This window comes from Pristiophorus japonicus, unplaced genomic scaffold, assembly GCF_044704955.1.
Source record: "Pristiophorus japonicus isolate sPriJap1 unplaced genomic scaffold, sPriJap1.hap1 HAP1_SCAFFOLD_1195, whole genome shotgun sequence".
Classification (NCBI taxonomy): domain Eukaryota; kingdom Metazoa; phylum Chordata; class Chondrichthyes; family Pristiophoridae; genus Pristiophorus; species Pristiophorus japonicus.
Window position 1 is genome coordinate 15,378 of NW_027250859.1, and position 15,919 is coordinate 31,296.

Consider the following 15,919-nt stretch of genomic DNA (forward strand, 5'->3'; position numbering starts at 1 on the left):
GGGGGAGAGATCGGGGGAGGAGGAGAGATCGGGGGGGAGAGGAGAGATCGGGGGGAGGGGGAGAGATCGGGGGGAGAGGAGAGATCGGGGGGGAGAGATTGGGGGGGAGGGGGAGAGATCGGGGGAGGGGGAGAGATCGGGGGGAGAGGAGAGATCAGGGGGAGAGGAGAGATCGGGGGGGAGAGGAGAGATCGAGGGGAGAGGAGAGATCGGGGGGAGAGGAGAGATCGGGGGGAGGAGGAGAGATCGGGGGGAGAGGAGAGATCGGGGGAGGGGGAGAGATCGGGGGAGGGGGGGAGATCGGGGGGAGAGGAGAGATCGGGAGGGAGAGGAGAGATCGGGGGGAGGAGGAGAGATCGGGGGGGAGAGGAGAGATCGGGGGAGGGGGAGAGATCGGGGGGGAGAGGAGAGATCGGGGGAGGGGGTGAGATCGGGGGGGAGAGGAGAGATCGGGGAAGGGGGGGAGATCGGGGGGGAGAGGAGAGATCGGGGGGAGAGAAGAGATCGGGGGGAGGAGGAGAGATCGGGGGGGAGAGGAGAGATCGGGGGAGGGGGAGAGATCGGGGGGGAGAGGAGAGATCGGGGGAGGGGGAGAGATCGGGGGAGGAGGAGAGATCGGGGGGAGGAGGAGAGATCGGGGGGGAGAGGAAAGATCGGGGGAGGGGGAGAGATCGGGGGGAGGAGGAGAGATCGGGGGAGGGGGAGAGATCGGGGGAGGGGGAGAGATCGGGGGGAGGGGGAGAGATCGGGGGAGGGGGAGAGATCGGGGGAGGGGGAGAGATCGGGGGGGAGAGGAGAGATCGGGGGAGGAGGAGAGATCGGGGGGAGGGGGAGAGATCGGGGGAGGGGGAGAGATCGGGGGGAGGGGGAGAGATCGGGGGGGAGAGGAGAGATCGGGGGAGGAGGAGAGATCGGGGGGAGGGGGAGAGATCGGGGGAGGGGGAGAGATCGGGGGGAGGGGGAGAGATCGGGGGAGGGGGAGAGATCGGGGGAGGGGGGTAGATCGGGGGGGAGAGGAGAGATCGGGAGGGAGAGGAGAGATCGAGTTGAGAGGAGAGATCGGGGGGGAGAGGAGAGATCGAGGGGAGAGGAGAGATCGGGGGAGGGGGAAGAGATCGGGGGGGAGAGGAGAGATCGGGGGGGAGAGGAGAGGAGAGATCGGGGGGGAGAGGAGAGATCGGGGGGGGAGGGGAGAGATCGGGGGGGAGAGGAGAGATCGGGGGAGGAGGAGAGATCGGGGGAGGAGGAGAGATCGGGGGAGGAGGAGAGATCGGGGGGGAGGAGAGATCGGGGGAGAGGAGAGATCGGGGGAGGAGGAGAGATCGGGGGGGAGAGGAGAGATCGGGGGAGAGGAGAGATCGGGGGGGGAGGAGAGATCGGGGGGGAGAGGAGAGATCGGGGGAGGGGGAGAGATCGGGGGAGAGAGGAGAGATCGGGGGGAGGAGGAGAGATCGGAGGGGGAGAGGAGAGATCGGGGGGGAGAGGAGAGATCGGAGGGGGAGAGGAGAGATCGGGGGGAGGGGGAGAGATCGGAGGGGGAGAGGAGAGATCGGAGGGGGAGAGGAGAGATCGGGGGGAGGAGGAGAGATCGGAGGGGGAGAGGAGAGATCGGGGGGAGGAGGAGAGATCGGAGGGGGAGAGGAGAGATCGGGGGGGAGAGGAGAGATCGGAGGGGAGGAGGAGAGATCGGGGGGGAGAGGAGAGATCGGGGGGAGGAGGAGAGATCGGGGGGAGGAGGAGAGATCGGAGGGGGAGAGGAGAGATCGGGGGGAGGAGGAGAGATCGGAGGGGGAGAGGAGAGATCGGAGGGGGAGAGGAGAGATCGGGGGGAGGAGGAGAGATCGGAGGGGGAGAGGAGAGATCGGAGGGGGAGAGGAGAGATCGGGGGGAGGAGGAGAGATCGGGGGGAGGGGGAGAGATCGGGGGGGAGAGGAGAGATCGGAGGGGGAGAGGAGAGATCGGGGGGGAGAGGAGAGATCGGGGGGAGGGGGAGAGATCGGGGGGAGGGGGAGAGATCGGGGGGGAGAGGAGAGATCGGAGGGGGAGAGGAGAGATCGGGGGGAGGGGGAGAGATCGGGGGGAGGAGGAGAGATCGGGGGGAGGGGGAGAGATCGGAGGAGGAGAGATCGGGGGGGAGAGGAGAGATCGGGGGGGAGAGGGGAGAGGAGAGATCGGGGGGAGGGGGAGAGATCGGGGGGAGGGGGAGAGATCGGGGGGAGGGGGAGGGGGAGGGGGAGAGATCGGGGGGAGGGGGAGAGATCAGGGGGAGAGATCGGGGGGAGGGGGAGAGATCGGGGGAGGGGGAGAGATCGGGGGGGGGGGGAAAGATCGGGGGGAGGGGGAGAGATCGGAGGAGGGGGAGAGATCGGGGGGAGAGGAGAGATCGGGGGGAGGAGGAGAGATCGGGGGGAGAGGAGAGATTGGGGGAGGGAGAGAGATCGGGGGGAGATATCGGAGAAGGGGGAGAGATCGGGGGAGGAGGAGAGATCGGGGGAGAGGAGATATCGGGGGAGGGGGAGAGATCGGGGGAGAGGGAGAGATCGGGGGAGGGGGAGAGATCGGGGGGAGGGGGAGAGATCGGGGGGAGGGGGAGAGATCGGGGGGAGGGGGAGTGATCGGGGCGGAGGGGGAATACGGGAAGGAGGTACGTTCTGTTTTACAATCCAGCAGCTTCAATGCTCAATGTTTGTTGTACCAGTTACCAAAGGACAATTTGTTGAATTCACCACTTGCCGTGATGTGACTTGAACTGCCAACCTGTGGGGTAGTGCTGCTAATCTCGGACCCTGGTGACTAGGCTTCACGGGGACATTGCTGCCCAGACTCTCAGAGGCAAAGCACTTCTTGTTGTTTCATTCAATGTGGGCCAGAAAACAAGATGAGAAGAATCAGGGACAGGAGATTGGTTATCAATGGCAACACAAACTGCAGAAAGATTTCATGACATCATCCAATTTGCCGTGACATTGACATCGATTTACTAACGGCCACGAGATGTGATGCCAGCGTCGATACAGAGATATCTGAGAAACTTCTACAGGATCACAGAATGAGTCTATTCAGCCCATCGGGTTTGTTCCAGACCTGCAACTGCGTCTGTTTGCTCATCTGTATCCTTTCACAGTCTATCCTTTTCTCTCTGCCTCTCTACCTCTCTTTGCTCCTTTAAGATGCTCCTTAAAACCGACCTCTTTGACCAAGCTTTTGGTCACTTACGCTATTTCCTTATGTGGCTCGCTGTAAAATGTTTGTCTGATGACCCTCCTGTGAAGTGCCGAGGGACATTTCATTCCATTAAAGGCGCTGTATATGTGCGGGTTGTTGCCGATGTTTTCAAACCCTTCTCACTGATCTGTTCGCAGTCTCAACAGCCCCCGCTGTTGATCAATCCCTGTTCCTTTAACGCTGTGTGTACAGAGGCGATTTACCAGGAATGTGAGGGTATACATACCAGGAAAGGATGGACAGGCTGCGTCTCTTTACTCTTGAAAAAAGAAGGCTGAGGGGTGACCTAATAGAGGTCTTTAAAATGATGAAAGATTTTGATAGAGTGGATACAGAGAGAATGTCCCCACTTGTGGGGAAGAACATAACTAGAGGCCATCGATATAAAATAGTCACCAAGAAACCCAATGGGGAATTCAGGAGAAACTTCTTTACCCAGAGAGCGGTGAGAATGTGGAACTCGCTGCCACAGGGAGGGGTTGAGGCGAATAGCATCGATGCATTTAAGGGGAAGTTGGATAAACATATGAGGGAGAAGAGAATAGAGGGATATGCTGATAGATTTAGATGAGGAAAGACGGGAAGAGACTCGAGTGGAACATAAACACCGGCACGGACTGGTTGGGCCGCACGGCCTGTTTCTGTGCCGTATATCTGATGTAATCCTGTGTCTGCCCATTCACCACCAACGCATGTCTGTCTTGCTTTTATAATAAGGTTATCAAAGAGGTCTGATGATGATATCAAGTAGCAAAAGATTGAGGCTGCCCAGACCATAATATTAGCGATGGCACTGCAGACACAGAGGGAGCATTGATGTGGCTGTAAAAGTAATCACATCGCACCTCATTTAAGAGTGGAGCAGTCTTTACAGAGATGTTTTGTGAAGATCCTGTTTGTTTTTATGAACTATATAAATAGCCCTCTGTCTGACTGCTGTTATTTGCCTAAAGCAGGCGTGAGGCAGAGTGAATGTTTGTGAAGTCATTGTGCAGAGCACAGTGCTGGGCAGTGTTGGTGCATGTGGTGTACAGCTCCGTACCACCCGAGGCTGAATACTGAGCGTGGGACTGTCTGTGTACTTTCCAGTGGCCCAAGGCCACGCCGTCTGGCTCAGTGTCCTCGGAAGCGCATCGATTAGAATTAACTTGCCAAGACTGCTTGTGTCCTGTTATTCTTCGAGCAGTTTAGGGTGTCGTAAACTCTGCGAACTTAACAAGCAATGATAGAAGATGGCACAGCCCACCCTTTCCGACTTGTTTTGGTGAATGAACTTTGCCCAAACAACTCCTTTCTGTCAGTCCTGGTCATGACAGCGTGTGATTGGCTGCAAGTGGCAGGTGCTGCCCTGGTGCAGGTGGGAGGCTTGGATGAATTTTCTGGCTGGACACCTTGTACCATTGGATGGAAAGAGGCATTTAACGATGACTTACTGTCCCAAACCCTTTCAGTGTTCAGTGTTTCTGAGCTGCAGTGAATGAGCTGGTTGTCCTCTCGTCTTTCTACAGGAGCAGAAATTCTGCCAACGCTACGACCAGCTGATGGAGGCCTGGGAGAAGAAGATTGAGCAGATTGAGAGCAACCCTCACCGACGAGCCAAGGAGAGCAAGGTGCGGGAATATTATGAGCGACAGTTTCCGGAGATCCGCAAACAGCGGGAGCTGCAGGAACGCATGCAAAGGTAGAAAGAATTCAAACCCTAACCCTTTGCCATTGGCTGGTTAAAAGAGAAACTTGCGCGAGTTGTCACTTGGGCTCCAGCTGGAAAGGCACCGGGGGGTCATCGGTAAATAATTCCCCGCCAACAGGGAAACAGATCTCTTCAAAGATTGATCGATTGCCGAGGTCTCTGTCCTGGTACTTTCAGCGTTTCTATAACACGGGTAGCGCTGGCCTTTAACACACGGGCCTGTGCGATGTGAGGACGGTCACTCCAGCTACGTGTCTGCTTGCTCAGATGCCAAGTGCAGACCCTGCTGGGAGGGTTTTGTTTATTCATTCAGAACCAAACACCCGAAAACTACACTGCTGTAGTCTGATCCCTGAATAATGTGATTATAACTTTAGCAGGAAGTTGACAGCAGTTATTCAGCATTAAACACGACAGCTTCATGCAACACCTGCATTTGTTATACTTTGATTTAAATATTTCATATACACGTAGCTTAGTGCCCTGGGACGGACTTGGATAACGGGGACGGGCTTAGATAACGGGGACGGGCTTGGATAACGGGGACGGGCTTGGATAACGGGGACGGGCTTGGATAACTGGGACGGACTTGGATAACGGGGACGGACTTGGATAACTGGGATGTTCTGTTGGGGATCATGTTTATATGGAGCTTCAAAAGAAGGTAAATGTTGGGTGGGGTTCCACGGTTCGATAGACTAACACATCTCAATGCAACGGGTTATCTTAGTGATGTCATATTGGTTTGACAGACTTTGCCTTCACTTTTGCAACATTACAATATCCAAATACATCGGTGGCAACTTGCCTGTTCACAGAGCATTTAAATGTAATAAGCGACCCTGAGCTATACATAGACCGGGGCTCAGGAGGTTGTGGGTTCAAGTCCCATTCCCTGGACATTATCCAGGCTGACACTCCCAGTGCAGTGCTGGGGGAGTGCTGCACTGTCAGAGGTGCTGTCTTTCGGATGAGACGTTAAACCGAGGCCCCGTTTGCCCCCTCAGGTGGATGTAAAAGATCCCATGGCCACTATTGGAAGAAGAGCAGGGGAATTCTCCCCGGTGTCCTGGGGCCAATATTTATCCCTCAATCAACATAACTAAAACAGATGATTTGGTCATTATCACACTGCTGTTTGTGGGAGCTTGCTGTGCTCAAATGGACGCAGTGTTTGCTTCATTACAACAGTGACTACGCTTCAAAATTACTTCATCGGCTGGAAACGCTTTGGGACATCCTGAGGTCATAAATGGAAGTCTTTATCACTTTTCTGTTAGTTCCATTGTCAGTGGATTGTTCCGTTTGACCTGAACCTCGGGCAGTATCATCAAATCTGTAGCCTCGAGTAACACTGTCGGCTGCACTGTACATATCCCCACGGTGAATATCCCTGGTGTACACATCCCCAGGGTGAATATCCCCGGTGTACACACCCCAAGGTGAATATCCCCGGTGTACACCGCCCCACGGTGAATATCCCCGGTGTACACATCCCCACGGCGAATATCCCCGGTGTACACATCCCCAAGATGAATATCCCCGGTGTACACATCCCCACGGTGAATATCCCCGGTGTAAAAATCCCCACGGTTAATATCCCCGGTGTACACATCCCCACGGTGAATATCCCCGGTGTACACATCCCCAAGGTGAATATCCCCAGTGTACACATCCCCACGGTAAATATCCTTGGTGTACACCGCCCCACGGTGAATATCCCCGGTGTACACATCCCCAAGGTGAATATCCCCGGTGTACACATCCCTAAGGTGAATATCCCCGGTGTACACTTCCCCACGGTGAATATCCCCGGTGTACACAGCCCCAAGGTGAATATCCCCAGTGTACACTGCCTCACGGTGAATATCCCCGGTGTACACATCCCCACGGTGAATATCCCTGGTGTACACATCCCCAAGGTGAATATCCCCGGTGTACACATCCCCAAGGTGAATATCCCCGGTGTACACCGCCCCACGGTGAATATCCCCGGTGTACACATCCGCACGGCGAATATCCCCGGTGTACACATCCCCAAGGTGAATATCCCCGGTGTACACATCCCCACAGTGAATATCCCCGGTGTACAAATCCCCACGGTGAATATCCCTGGTGTACACATCCCCACGGTGAATATCCCCGGTGTACACATCCCCAAGGTGAATATCCCCAGTGTACACATCCCCACGGTAAATATCCTTGGTGTACATCGCCCCACGGTGAATATCCCCGGTGTACACATCCCCAAGGTGAATATCCCCGGTGTACACATCCCTAAGGTGAATATCCCCGGTGTACACTGCCCCACGGTGAATATCCCCGGTGTACACAGCCCCACGGTGAATATCCCCAGTGTACACTGCCCCACGGTGAATATCCCCGGTGTACACTGCCCCACGGTGAATATCCCCGGTGTACACTGCCCCACGGTGAATATCCCCGGTGTACACTGCCCCACGGTGAATATCCCCGGTGTACACTGCCCCACGGTGAATATCCCCGGTGTACACTGCCCCACGGTGAATATCCCTGATGTACACATCCCCATGGTGAATATCCCCGGTGTACACTGCCCCACGGTGAATATCCCCGGTGTACACTGCCCCACGGTGAATATCCCTGGTGTACACATCCCCAGGGTGAATATCCCCGGTGTACACAGCCCCACGGTGAATATCCCCGGTGTACACATCCCCACGGTGAATATCCCCGGTGTACACTGCCCCACGGTGAATATCCCCGGTGTACACATCCGCACGGCGAATATCCCCGGTGTACACATCCCCAAGGTGAATATCCCCGGTGTACACATCCCCACAGTGAATATCCCCGGTGTACAAATCCCCACGGTGAATATCCCTGGTGTACACATCCCCACGGTGAATATCCCCGGTGTACACATCCCCAAGGTGAATATCCCCAGTGTACACATCCCCACGGTAAATATCCTTGGTGTACATCGCCCCACGGTGAATATCCCCGGTGTACACATCCCCAAGGTGAATATCCCCGGTGTACACATCCCTAAGGTGAATATCCCCGGTGTACACTGCCCCACGGTGAATATCCCCGGTGTACAGAGCCCCACGGTGAATATCCCCAGTGTACACTGCCCCACGGTGAATATCCCCGGTGTACACTGCCCCACGGTGAATATCCCCGGTGTACACTGCCCCACGGTGAATATCCCCGGTGTACACTGCCCCACGGTGAATATCCCCGGTGTACACTGCCCCACGGTGAATATCCCTGATGTACACATCCCCATGGTGAATATCCCCGGTGTACACTGCCCCACGGTGAATATCCCCGGTGTACACTGCCCCACGGTGAATATCCCTGGTGTACACATCCCCACGGTGAATATCCCCGGTGTACACAGCCCCACGGTGAATATCCCCGGTGTACACTGCCCCACGGTGAATATCCCCGGTGTACACTGCCCCACGGTGAATATCCCCGGTGTACACATCTCCGCGGTGAATATCACCGGTGTACACTGCCCCACGGTGAATATCCCCGGTGTACACTGCCCCACGGTGAATACCCCGGTGTACACATCCCCAAGGTGAATATCCCCGGTGTACACTGCCCCACGGTGAATATCCCCGGTGTACACTGCCCCACGGTGAATATCCCCGGTGTACACTGCCTCACGGTGAATATCCCCGGTGTACACATCTCCGCGGTGAATATCACCGGTGTACACTGCCCCACGGTGAATATTCCCGGTGTACACTGCCCCGCGGTGTACACTGCCCCACGGTGAATATCCCCGGTGTACACATCCCCAAGGTGAATATCCCCGGTGTACACTGCTCCACGGTGAATATCCCCGGTGTACACTGCCCCATGGTGAATATCCCCGGTGTACACATCCCCGCGGTGAATATCACCAGTGTACACTTCTCCACCCTGAATATCCCCGATGTACACTGCCCCACGGTGAATGTCCCTGGTGTACACATCCCCAAGGTAAATATCCCCGGTGTACACTGCCCCACGGTGAATATCCCCGGTGTACACATCCCCGCGGTGAATATCACCAGTGTACACTGCCCCACGGTGTACACTGCCCCACGGTGAATATCCCCGGTGTACACTGCCCTACGGTGTACACTGCCCCATGGTGAATATCCCCGGTGTACACATCCCCAAGGTGAATATCCCCGGTGTACACTGCCCCACGGTGAATATCCCCGGTGTACACATCCCCAAGGTGACTATCCCCGGTGTACACTGCCCCACGGTGAATAATTCCTGCTGTCTGAGGATGTAGATCAGTTTAGACTTTTGCCAGTTTAAGCCAAGGCAGCCCTGAAGCTGTGAGGAGGTTTATGGCCGTGACTGTGTTTCCGCCTCAGTGGGAGGGAACGCGGCAGATGGCGGTGTGTGAGATTTCATTGTCTCGATGTGCTTTCTCAGCAGGGTAGGACAGAGGGGCTGCACCCTCTCAGCAACTGTGGCCCGAAGTGAACATGAAATATCCGAGATTATCGACGGGCTTTCAGAGCAAGAGGTGAGGTGTTACTGAAGGGCAGCTCTCAGTTTGATGGTGTCACCGGGCTGGCGTGCGAGCGCGATTCGGAGCTGGGACACTCGCGGTGAGAGCCAGGGGGCTCCTGACTCCCGCTCTCAGCAGCACTGCTTTGGGGAGACACGGAGCAGGAGGCAACCAAAGGGTGAGAGGGCAGGGTCGGCCCCGGATCACAGGGACAGAGGGCAGGGTCAGCCCGGTGTCACAGGGTGAGAGGGCAGCACTGCCCACACTCCAGGGTCGGCCCGGGGTCACAGAGTGAGAGGGCAGCACGGCCCGGGGTCACAGGGTGACAGTGACCCGGGGTCACAGGGTGAGAGGGCAGGATCGGCCCGGGGTCACAGGGTGAGAGGGCAGTATGGCCCGGGGTCACAGGGTGACAGTGACCCGGGGTCCCAGGGTGAGAGGGCAGCACTGCCCGGGGTCACAGTGTCAGAGCGTCACGGTGACAGCGGCCTAAGGTCACAGGGTGAGAGGGCAGTACTGCCCGGGGTCACAGGGTCAGAGGGCAGGGTCGGCCCGGGGTCACAGGGTGAGAGGGTAGCACTGCCCACACTCCAGGGTCGGCCCGGGGTCACAGGGTGAAAGGGCAGCACGGCCCAGGGTCACAGGGTGAGAGGGCAGTGTGGCCCGGGGTCACAGTATGGGAGACAGGAAACGAGGAAGGAAATGTACTGAAGTCATTAATTACTGAATCAACATGAGAGGCTCGTTTGATGAACTTCCAAAAGCCGTACGACAAAGTGCCACATAATCGGCTTGCAGCAAAGTTGAAGTCCAGGAATAAAAGGGACAGGGGCAGCATGGATACGGGATTGTCTCAGTGACAGGAAACAGAGAGAGTGGTGAACGGTTGTTTCTGGGACTGGAGGAAGGTATACAGTGGTGTTCCCCAGGGGTCAGTACTGGGACCACTGCTTTTCCTGATATATATTAATCACCTGATGTGGGTGTACAGGGCACACTTTCAACATTTTCAGATGACACAAAACTTGGAAGTATAGTGAACAGTGAGGAGGATAGTGATAGACTTCAGGAAGACAAAGACAGGCTGGTGGAATGGGTGGACACGCAGCAGGTGGAATTTAACGCAGAAAAGTGCGAAGTGATACATTTTGCTAGGGAAAATGAGGAGAGGCACTAAAGGGTACAATCCTAAAGGGGGTGCATGAACAGAGAGACCTTGGGGTATATGGCCACAAATCGTTGAAGGTGGCAGGGCAGGTTTCTGGGCTCATTGAGTATTCATTCCAAAAATAAACTTTGCTGCTAATCTCCCAGAACGCACCGCTCCAACACACTGATTCTCGTCTCGGAAAATCTTCACAATCCTCGGGAAGGCCTCGCCCTCTGTCCCGGGCCAACATCGTTCGGTCTGTCCTCCTGTTCTCAGTCTGGAGTAATCTGTGCGAGAGGTCACGAGCTTCATAACCGAGGACTCGAGGCAAAATCTACATCCACAGTGCAGTGTATGGTGTCGTGTGGCAGTGTGCATTGTACGCTGTACAAACAGCTTGACTTCCTGCGATCATCAATTCTTCTGAATCGATGTTTTTTTTACAACCCTCACCTATTTTCGTGTCAGCGTGTCTCGTGGGAAAGTTGACAATGAAAGTGTTGCATCCTGTCCCTGCAGAACACTGAGAAGCAGATGCGGCAGCTAGCTGTCATCCCACCAATGCTGTTTGACGCAGAACAACAACGGATCAAGTTTATCAACATGAATGGCTTAATGGAAGACCCCATGAAGGTGTACAAGGAGCGTCACCTCATCAATCTCTGGGGGGACCAGGAGAAGGACATCTTCAGAGAAAAGTAAGGATTTGAATGTTTTATATCTTCGAGTTGTGCAGGGACCGTGACCCTGTGACCCCGGGGCAGGGACTGAGTGACCCCGGGGCAGGGACCGTGACCCTGTGACCCCGGGGCAGGGACCGTTACCCTGTGACCCTGGGGCAGGGACTGAGTGACCCCGGGGCAGGGACCGTGACCCTGTGACCCCGGGGCAGGGACCATTACCCTGTGACCCCGGGGCAGGAACTGAGTGACCCCGGGGCAGGGACCGTGACCCTGTGACCCCGGGGCAGGGACTGAGTGACCCGGGGAAGGGACCGTGACCCTGTGACCCCGGGGCAGGGACTGAGTGACCTTGTGACCACGGGGCAGGGACTGAGTGACCTTGTGACCCCGGGGCAGGGACCGTTACCCTGTGACCCCGGGGCAGGGACTGAGTGACCTCCCTCACAATAATTCATATAACTTCCTTACTCTCTTGCTGCTAAAACTTCAAATGTGCTAATTTAATGTAACTGAAGGTCTGGGAGTTATCAGCGTCAGGAACCCGAGGGACTGGCCGACTGATATATAAAAGAGCAAAGAGACTGAGCCCGATGTGAAGCGCCGATCATTGCTCACGCGTTGCTCGGTTTGTCTGAGGGTATTTTCTCTGTTTCTGGATCAGTAGGAGGCCTTGCCCCCCATGGGCTGCTTCACACAGGGCAACGTTACTTGCTATTCCACCATGAGGGCCCGACAGCAATCACTAGATGTTATACAAAACCTTGCAGACCACGGTTTCTCAGAGCTCTGGGAACATCCCCACTCAGCACCCCGGTCCGCTTTATTCCGGAACCTTCCGTCAGAGCAAACGCAAACAGCCCCATAATCACCACTCTCTGACGAGTTACTCAGCACCTTCACCCTCTGACCCTAGTTACTCACCACCTTCACCCTCTGACCCTAGTTACTCAGCACCTTCACCCTCTGACCGTAGTTACTCACCACCTTCGCCCTCTGACCCTAGTTACTCACCACCTTCACCCTCTGACCCTAGTTACTCAGCACCTTCACCCTCTGACCCTAGTTACTCACCACCTTCACCCTGTGACCCTAGTTACTCACCACCTTCACCCTCTGACCCTAGTTACTCACCACCTTCACCCTGTGACCCTAGTTACTCACCACCTTCACCCTGTGACCCTAGTTACTCACCACCTTCACCCTCTGACCCTAGTTACTCACCACCTTCACCCTCTGATCCTAGTTACTCACCACCTTCACCCTCTGACCCTAGTTACTCACCACCTTCACCCTCTGACCCTAGTTACTCACCACCTTCACCCTCTGACCCTAGTTACCCAGCACCTTCACCCTCTGACCCTAGTTACCCAGCACCTTCACCCTCTGACCCTAGTTACCCAGCACCTTCACCCTCTGACCCTAGTTACTCACCACCTTCACCCTCTGACCCTAGTTACCCAGCACCTTCACCCTCTGACCCTAGTTACCCAGCACCTTCACCCTCTGACCCTAGTTACTCACCACCTTCACCCTGTGACCCTAGTTACTCACCACCTTCACCCTCTGACCCTAGTTACTCACCACCTTCACCCTCTGACCCTAGTTACTCACCACCTTCACCCTCTGACCCTAGTTACTCACCACCTTCACCCTCTGACCCTAGTTACCCAGCACCTTCACCCTCTGACCCTAGTTACTCACCACCTTCACCCTCTGACCTTAGTTACCCAGCACCTTCACCCTCTGACCCTAGTTACCCAGCACCTTCACCCTCTGACCCTAGTTACCCAGCACCTTCACCCTCTGACCCTAGTTACCCAGCACCTTCACCCTCTGACCCTAGTTACTCACCACCTTCACCCTCTGACCCGAGTTACTCACCACCTTCACCCTCTGACCCTAGTTACCCAGCACCTTCACCCTCTGACCCTAGTTACCCAGCACCTTCACCCTCTGACCCTAGTTACTCACCACCTTCACCCTGTGACCCTAGTTACTCACCACCTTCACCCTGTGGCCCTAGTTACTCACCACCTTCACCCTCTGACCCTAGTTACTCAGCACCTTCACCCTCTGACCCTAGTTACTCAGCACCTTCACCCTCTGACCCTAGTTACTCAGCACCTTCACCCTCTGACCCTAGTTACTCACCACCTTCACCCTCTGACCCTAGTTACTCACCACCTTCACCCTGTGACCCTAGTTACTCACCACCTTCACCCTCTGACCCTAGTTACTCAGCACCTTCACCCTCTGACCCTAGTTACTCACCACCTTCACCCTCTGACCCTAGTTACTCACCACCTTCACCCTCTGACCCTAGTTACTCACCACCTTCACCCTCTGACCCTAGTTACTCAGCACCTTCACCCTCTGACCCTAGTTACTCACCACCTTCACCCTCTGACCCTAGTTACTCACCACCTTCACCCTCTGACCCTAGTTACTCAGCACCTTCACCCTCTGACCCTAGTTACTCACCACCTTCACCCTCTGACCCTAGTTACTCAGCACCTTCACCCTCTGACCCTAGTTACTCACCACCTTCACCCTCTGACCCTAGTTACTCACCACCTTCACCCTCTGACCCTAGTTACTCACCACCTTCACCCTCTGACCCTAGTTACCCACCACCTTCACCCTCTGACCCTAGTTACTCACCACCTTCGCCTTCTGACCCTAGTTACTCACCACCTTCGCCCTCTGACCCTAGTTACTCACCACCTTCGCCCTCTGACCCTAGTTACCCAGCACCTTCGCCCTCTGACCCTAGTTACCCAGCACCTTCGCCCTCTGACCCTAGTTACTCACCACCTTCGCCCTCTGACCCTAGTTACTCACCACCTTCACCCTGTGACCCTAGTTACTCACCACCTTCACCCTCTGATCCTAGTTACTCACCACCTTCACCCTCTGACCCTAGTTACTCACCACCTTCACCCTCTGACCCTAGTTACCCAGCACCTTCACCCTCTGACCCTAGTTACTCACCACCTTCACCCTCTGACCCTAGTTACTCAGCACCTTCACCCTCTGACCCTAGTTACCCAGCACCTTCACCCTCTGACCCTAGTTACCCAGCACCTTCACCCTCTGACCCTAGTTACCCAGCACCTTCACCCTCTGACCCTAGTTACTCACCACCTTCACCCTCTGACCCTAGTTACTCACCACCTTCACCCTCTGACCCTAGTTACCCAGCACATGCACCCTCTGACCCTAGTTACATAGAAACATTAATAATAGGTGCAGGAATAGGCCATTCAGCCCTTCGAGCCTGCACCGCCATTCAATAAGATCATGGCTGATCATTCCCTCAGTACCCCTTTCCTGCTTTGTCTCCATACCCCTTGATCCCTTTAGCCATAAGGGCCATATCTAACTCCCTCTTGAATATATCCAATGAACTGGCATCAACAACTCTCTGTGGCAGGGAATTCCACAGGTTAACAACTCTCTGAGTGAAGAAGTTTCTCCTCATCTCAGTCCTAAATGGCCTACCCCTTATCCTAAGACTGTGTCCCCTGGTTCTGGACTTCCCCAACATCGGGAACATTCTTCTCCGCATCTAACCTGTCCCGTCCCGTCAGAATCTTATATGTTTCTTTGAGATAGAAACATAGAAACATAGAAAATAGGTGCAGGAGTAGGCCATTCGGCCCTTCTAGCCTGCACCGCCATTCAATGAGTTCATGGCTGAACATTCAACTTCAGTACCCCATTCCTGCTTTCTCGCCATACCCCTTGATCCCCCTAGCAGTAAGGACCTCATCTAACTCCTTTTTGAATATATTTAGTGAATTGGCCTCAACAACTTTCTGTGGTAGAGAATTCCACAGGTTCACCACTCTCTGGGTGAAGAAGTTCCTCCGCATCTCGGTCCTAAATGGCTTACCCCTTATCCTTAGACTGTGACCCCTGGTTCTGGACTTCCCCAACATTGGGAACATTCTTCCTGCATCTAACCTGTCTAACCCCGTCAGAATTTTATATGTTTCTATGAGGTCCCCTCTCATTCTTCTGAACTCCAGTGAATACAAGCCCAGTTGATCCAGTCTTTCTTGATAGGTCAGTCCCGCCATCCCGGGAATCAGTCTGGTGAACCTTCGCTGCACTCCCTCAATAGCAAGAATGTCCTTCCTCAGGTTAGGAGACCAAAACTGTACACAATACTCCAGGTGTGGCCTCACCAATGCCCTGTACAACTGTAGCAACACCTCCCTGCCCCTGTACTCAAATCCCCTTGCTATGAAGGCCAACATGCCATTTGCTTTCTTAACCGCCTGCTGCACCTGCATGCCAACCTTCAATGACTGATGTACCATGACACCCAGGTCTCTTTGCACCTCCCCTTTTCCTAATCTGTCACCATTCAGATAATAGTCTGTCTCTCTGTTTTTACCACCAAAGTGGATAACCTCACATTTATCCACATTATACTTCATCTGCCATGCATTTGCCCACTCACCTAACCTATCCAAGTCGCTCTGCAGCCTCACAGCATCCTCCTCGCAGCTCACACTGCCACCCAACTTAGTGTCATCCGCAAACTTGGAGATACTACACTCAATCCCCTCATCTAAATCATTAATGTACAGTGTAAACAGCTGGGGCCCCAGCACAGAACCCTGCGGTACCCCACTAGTCACTGCCTGCCATTCTGA

General features: G+C 55.1%; 1 protein-coding gene across 1 annotated transcript in view; it reads left to right on the forward strand.

Annotated features, from left to right (window-relative positions):
* Window positions 1–15,919, forward strand: part of LOC139242075 (nuclear receptor corepressor 2-like) — a gene marked incomplete at both ends in the record, with an annotated part of 91,439 nt that overhangs the window by 14,150 nt on the left and 61,370 nt on the right. The window contains 3 exons of the mRNA XM_070870224.1: window positions 4,734–4,906; window positions 9,347–9,437; window positions 11,092–11,270. Of these exons, the coding sequence (XP_070726325.1) occupies window positions 4,734–4,906; window positions 9,347–9,437; window positions 11,092–11,270 (443 nt within the window). The remainder of the gene's footprint in view (window positions 1–4,733; window positions 4,907–9,346; window positions 9,438–11,091; window positions 11,271–15,919) is intronic.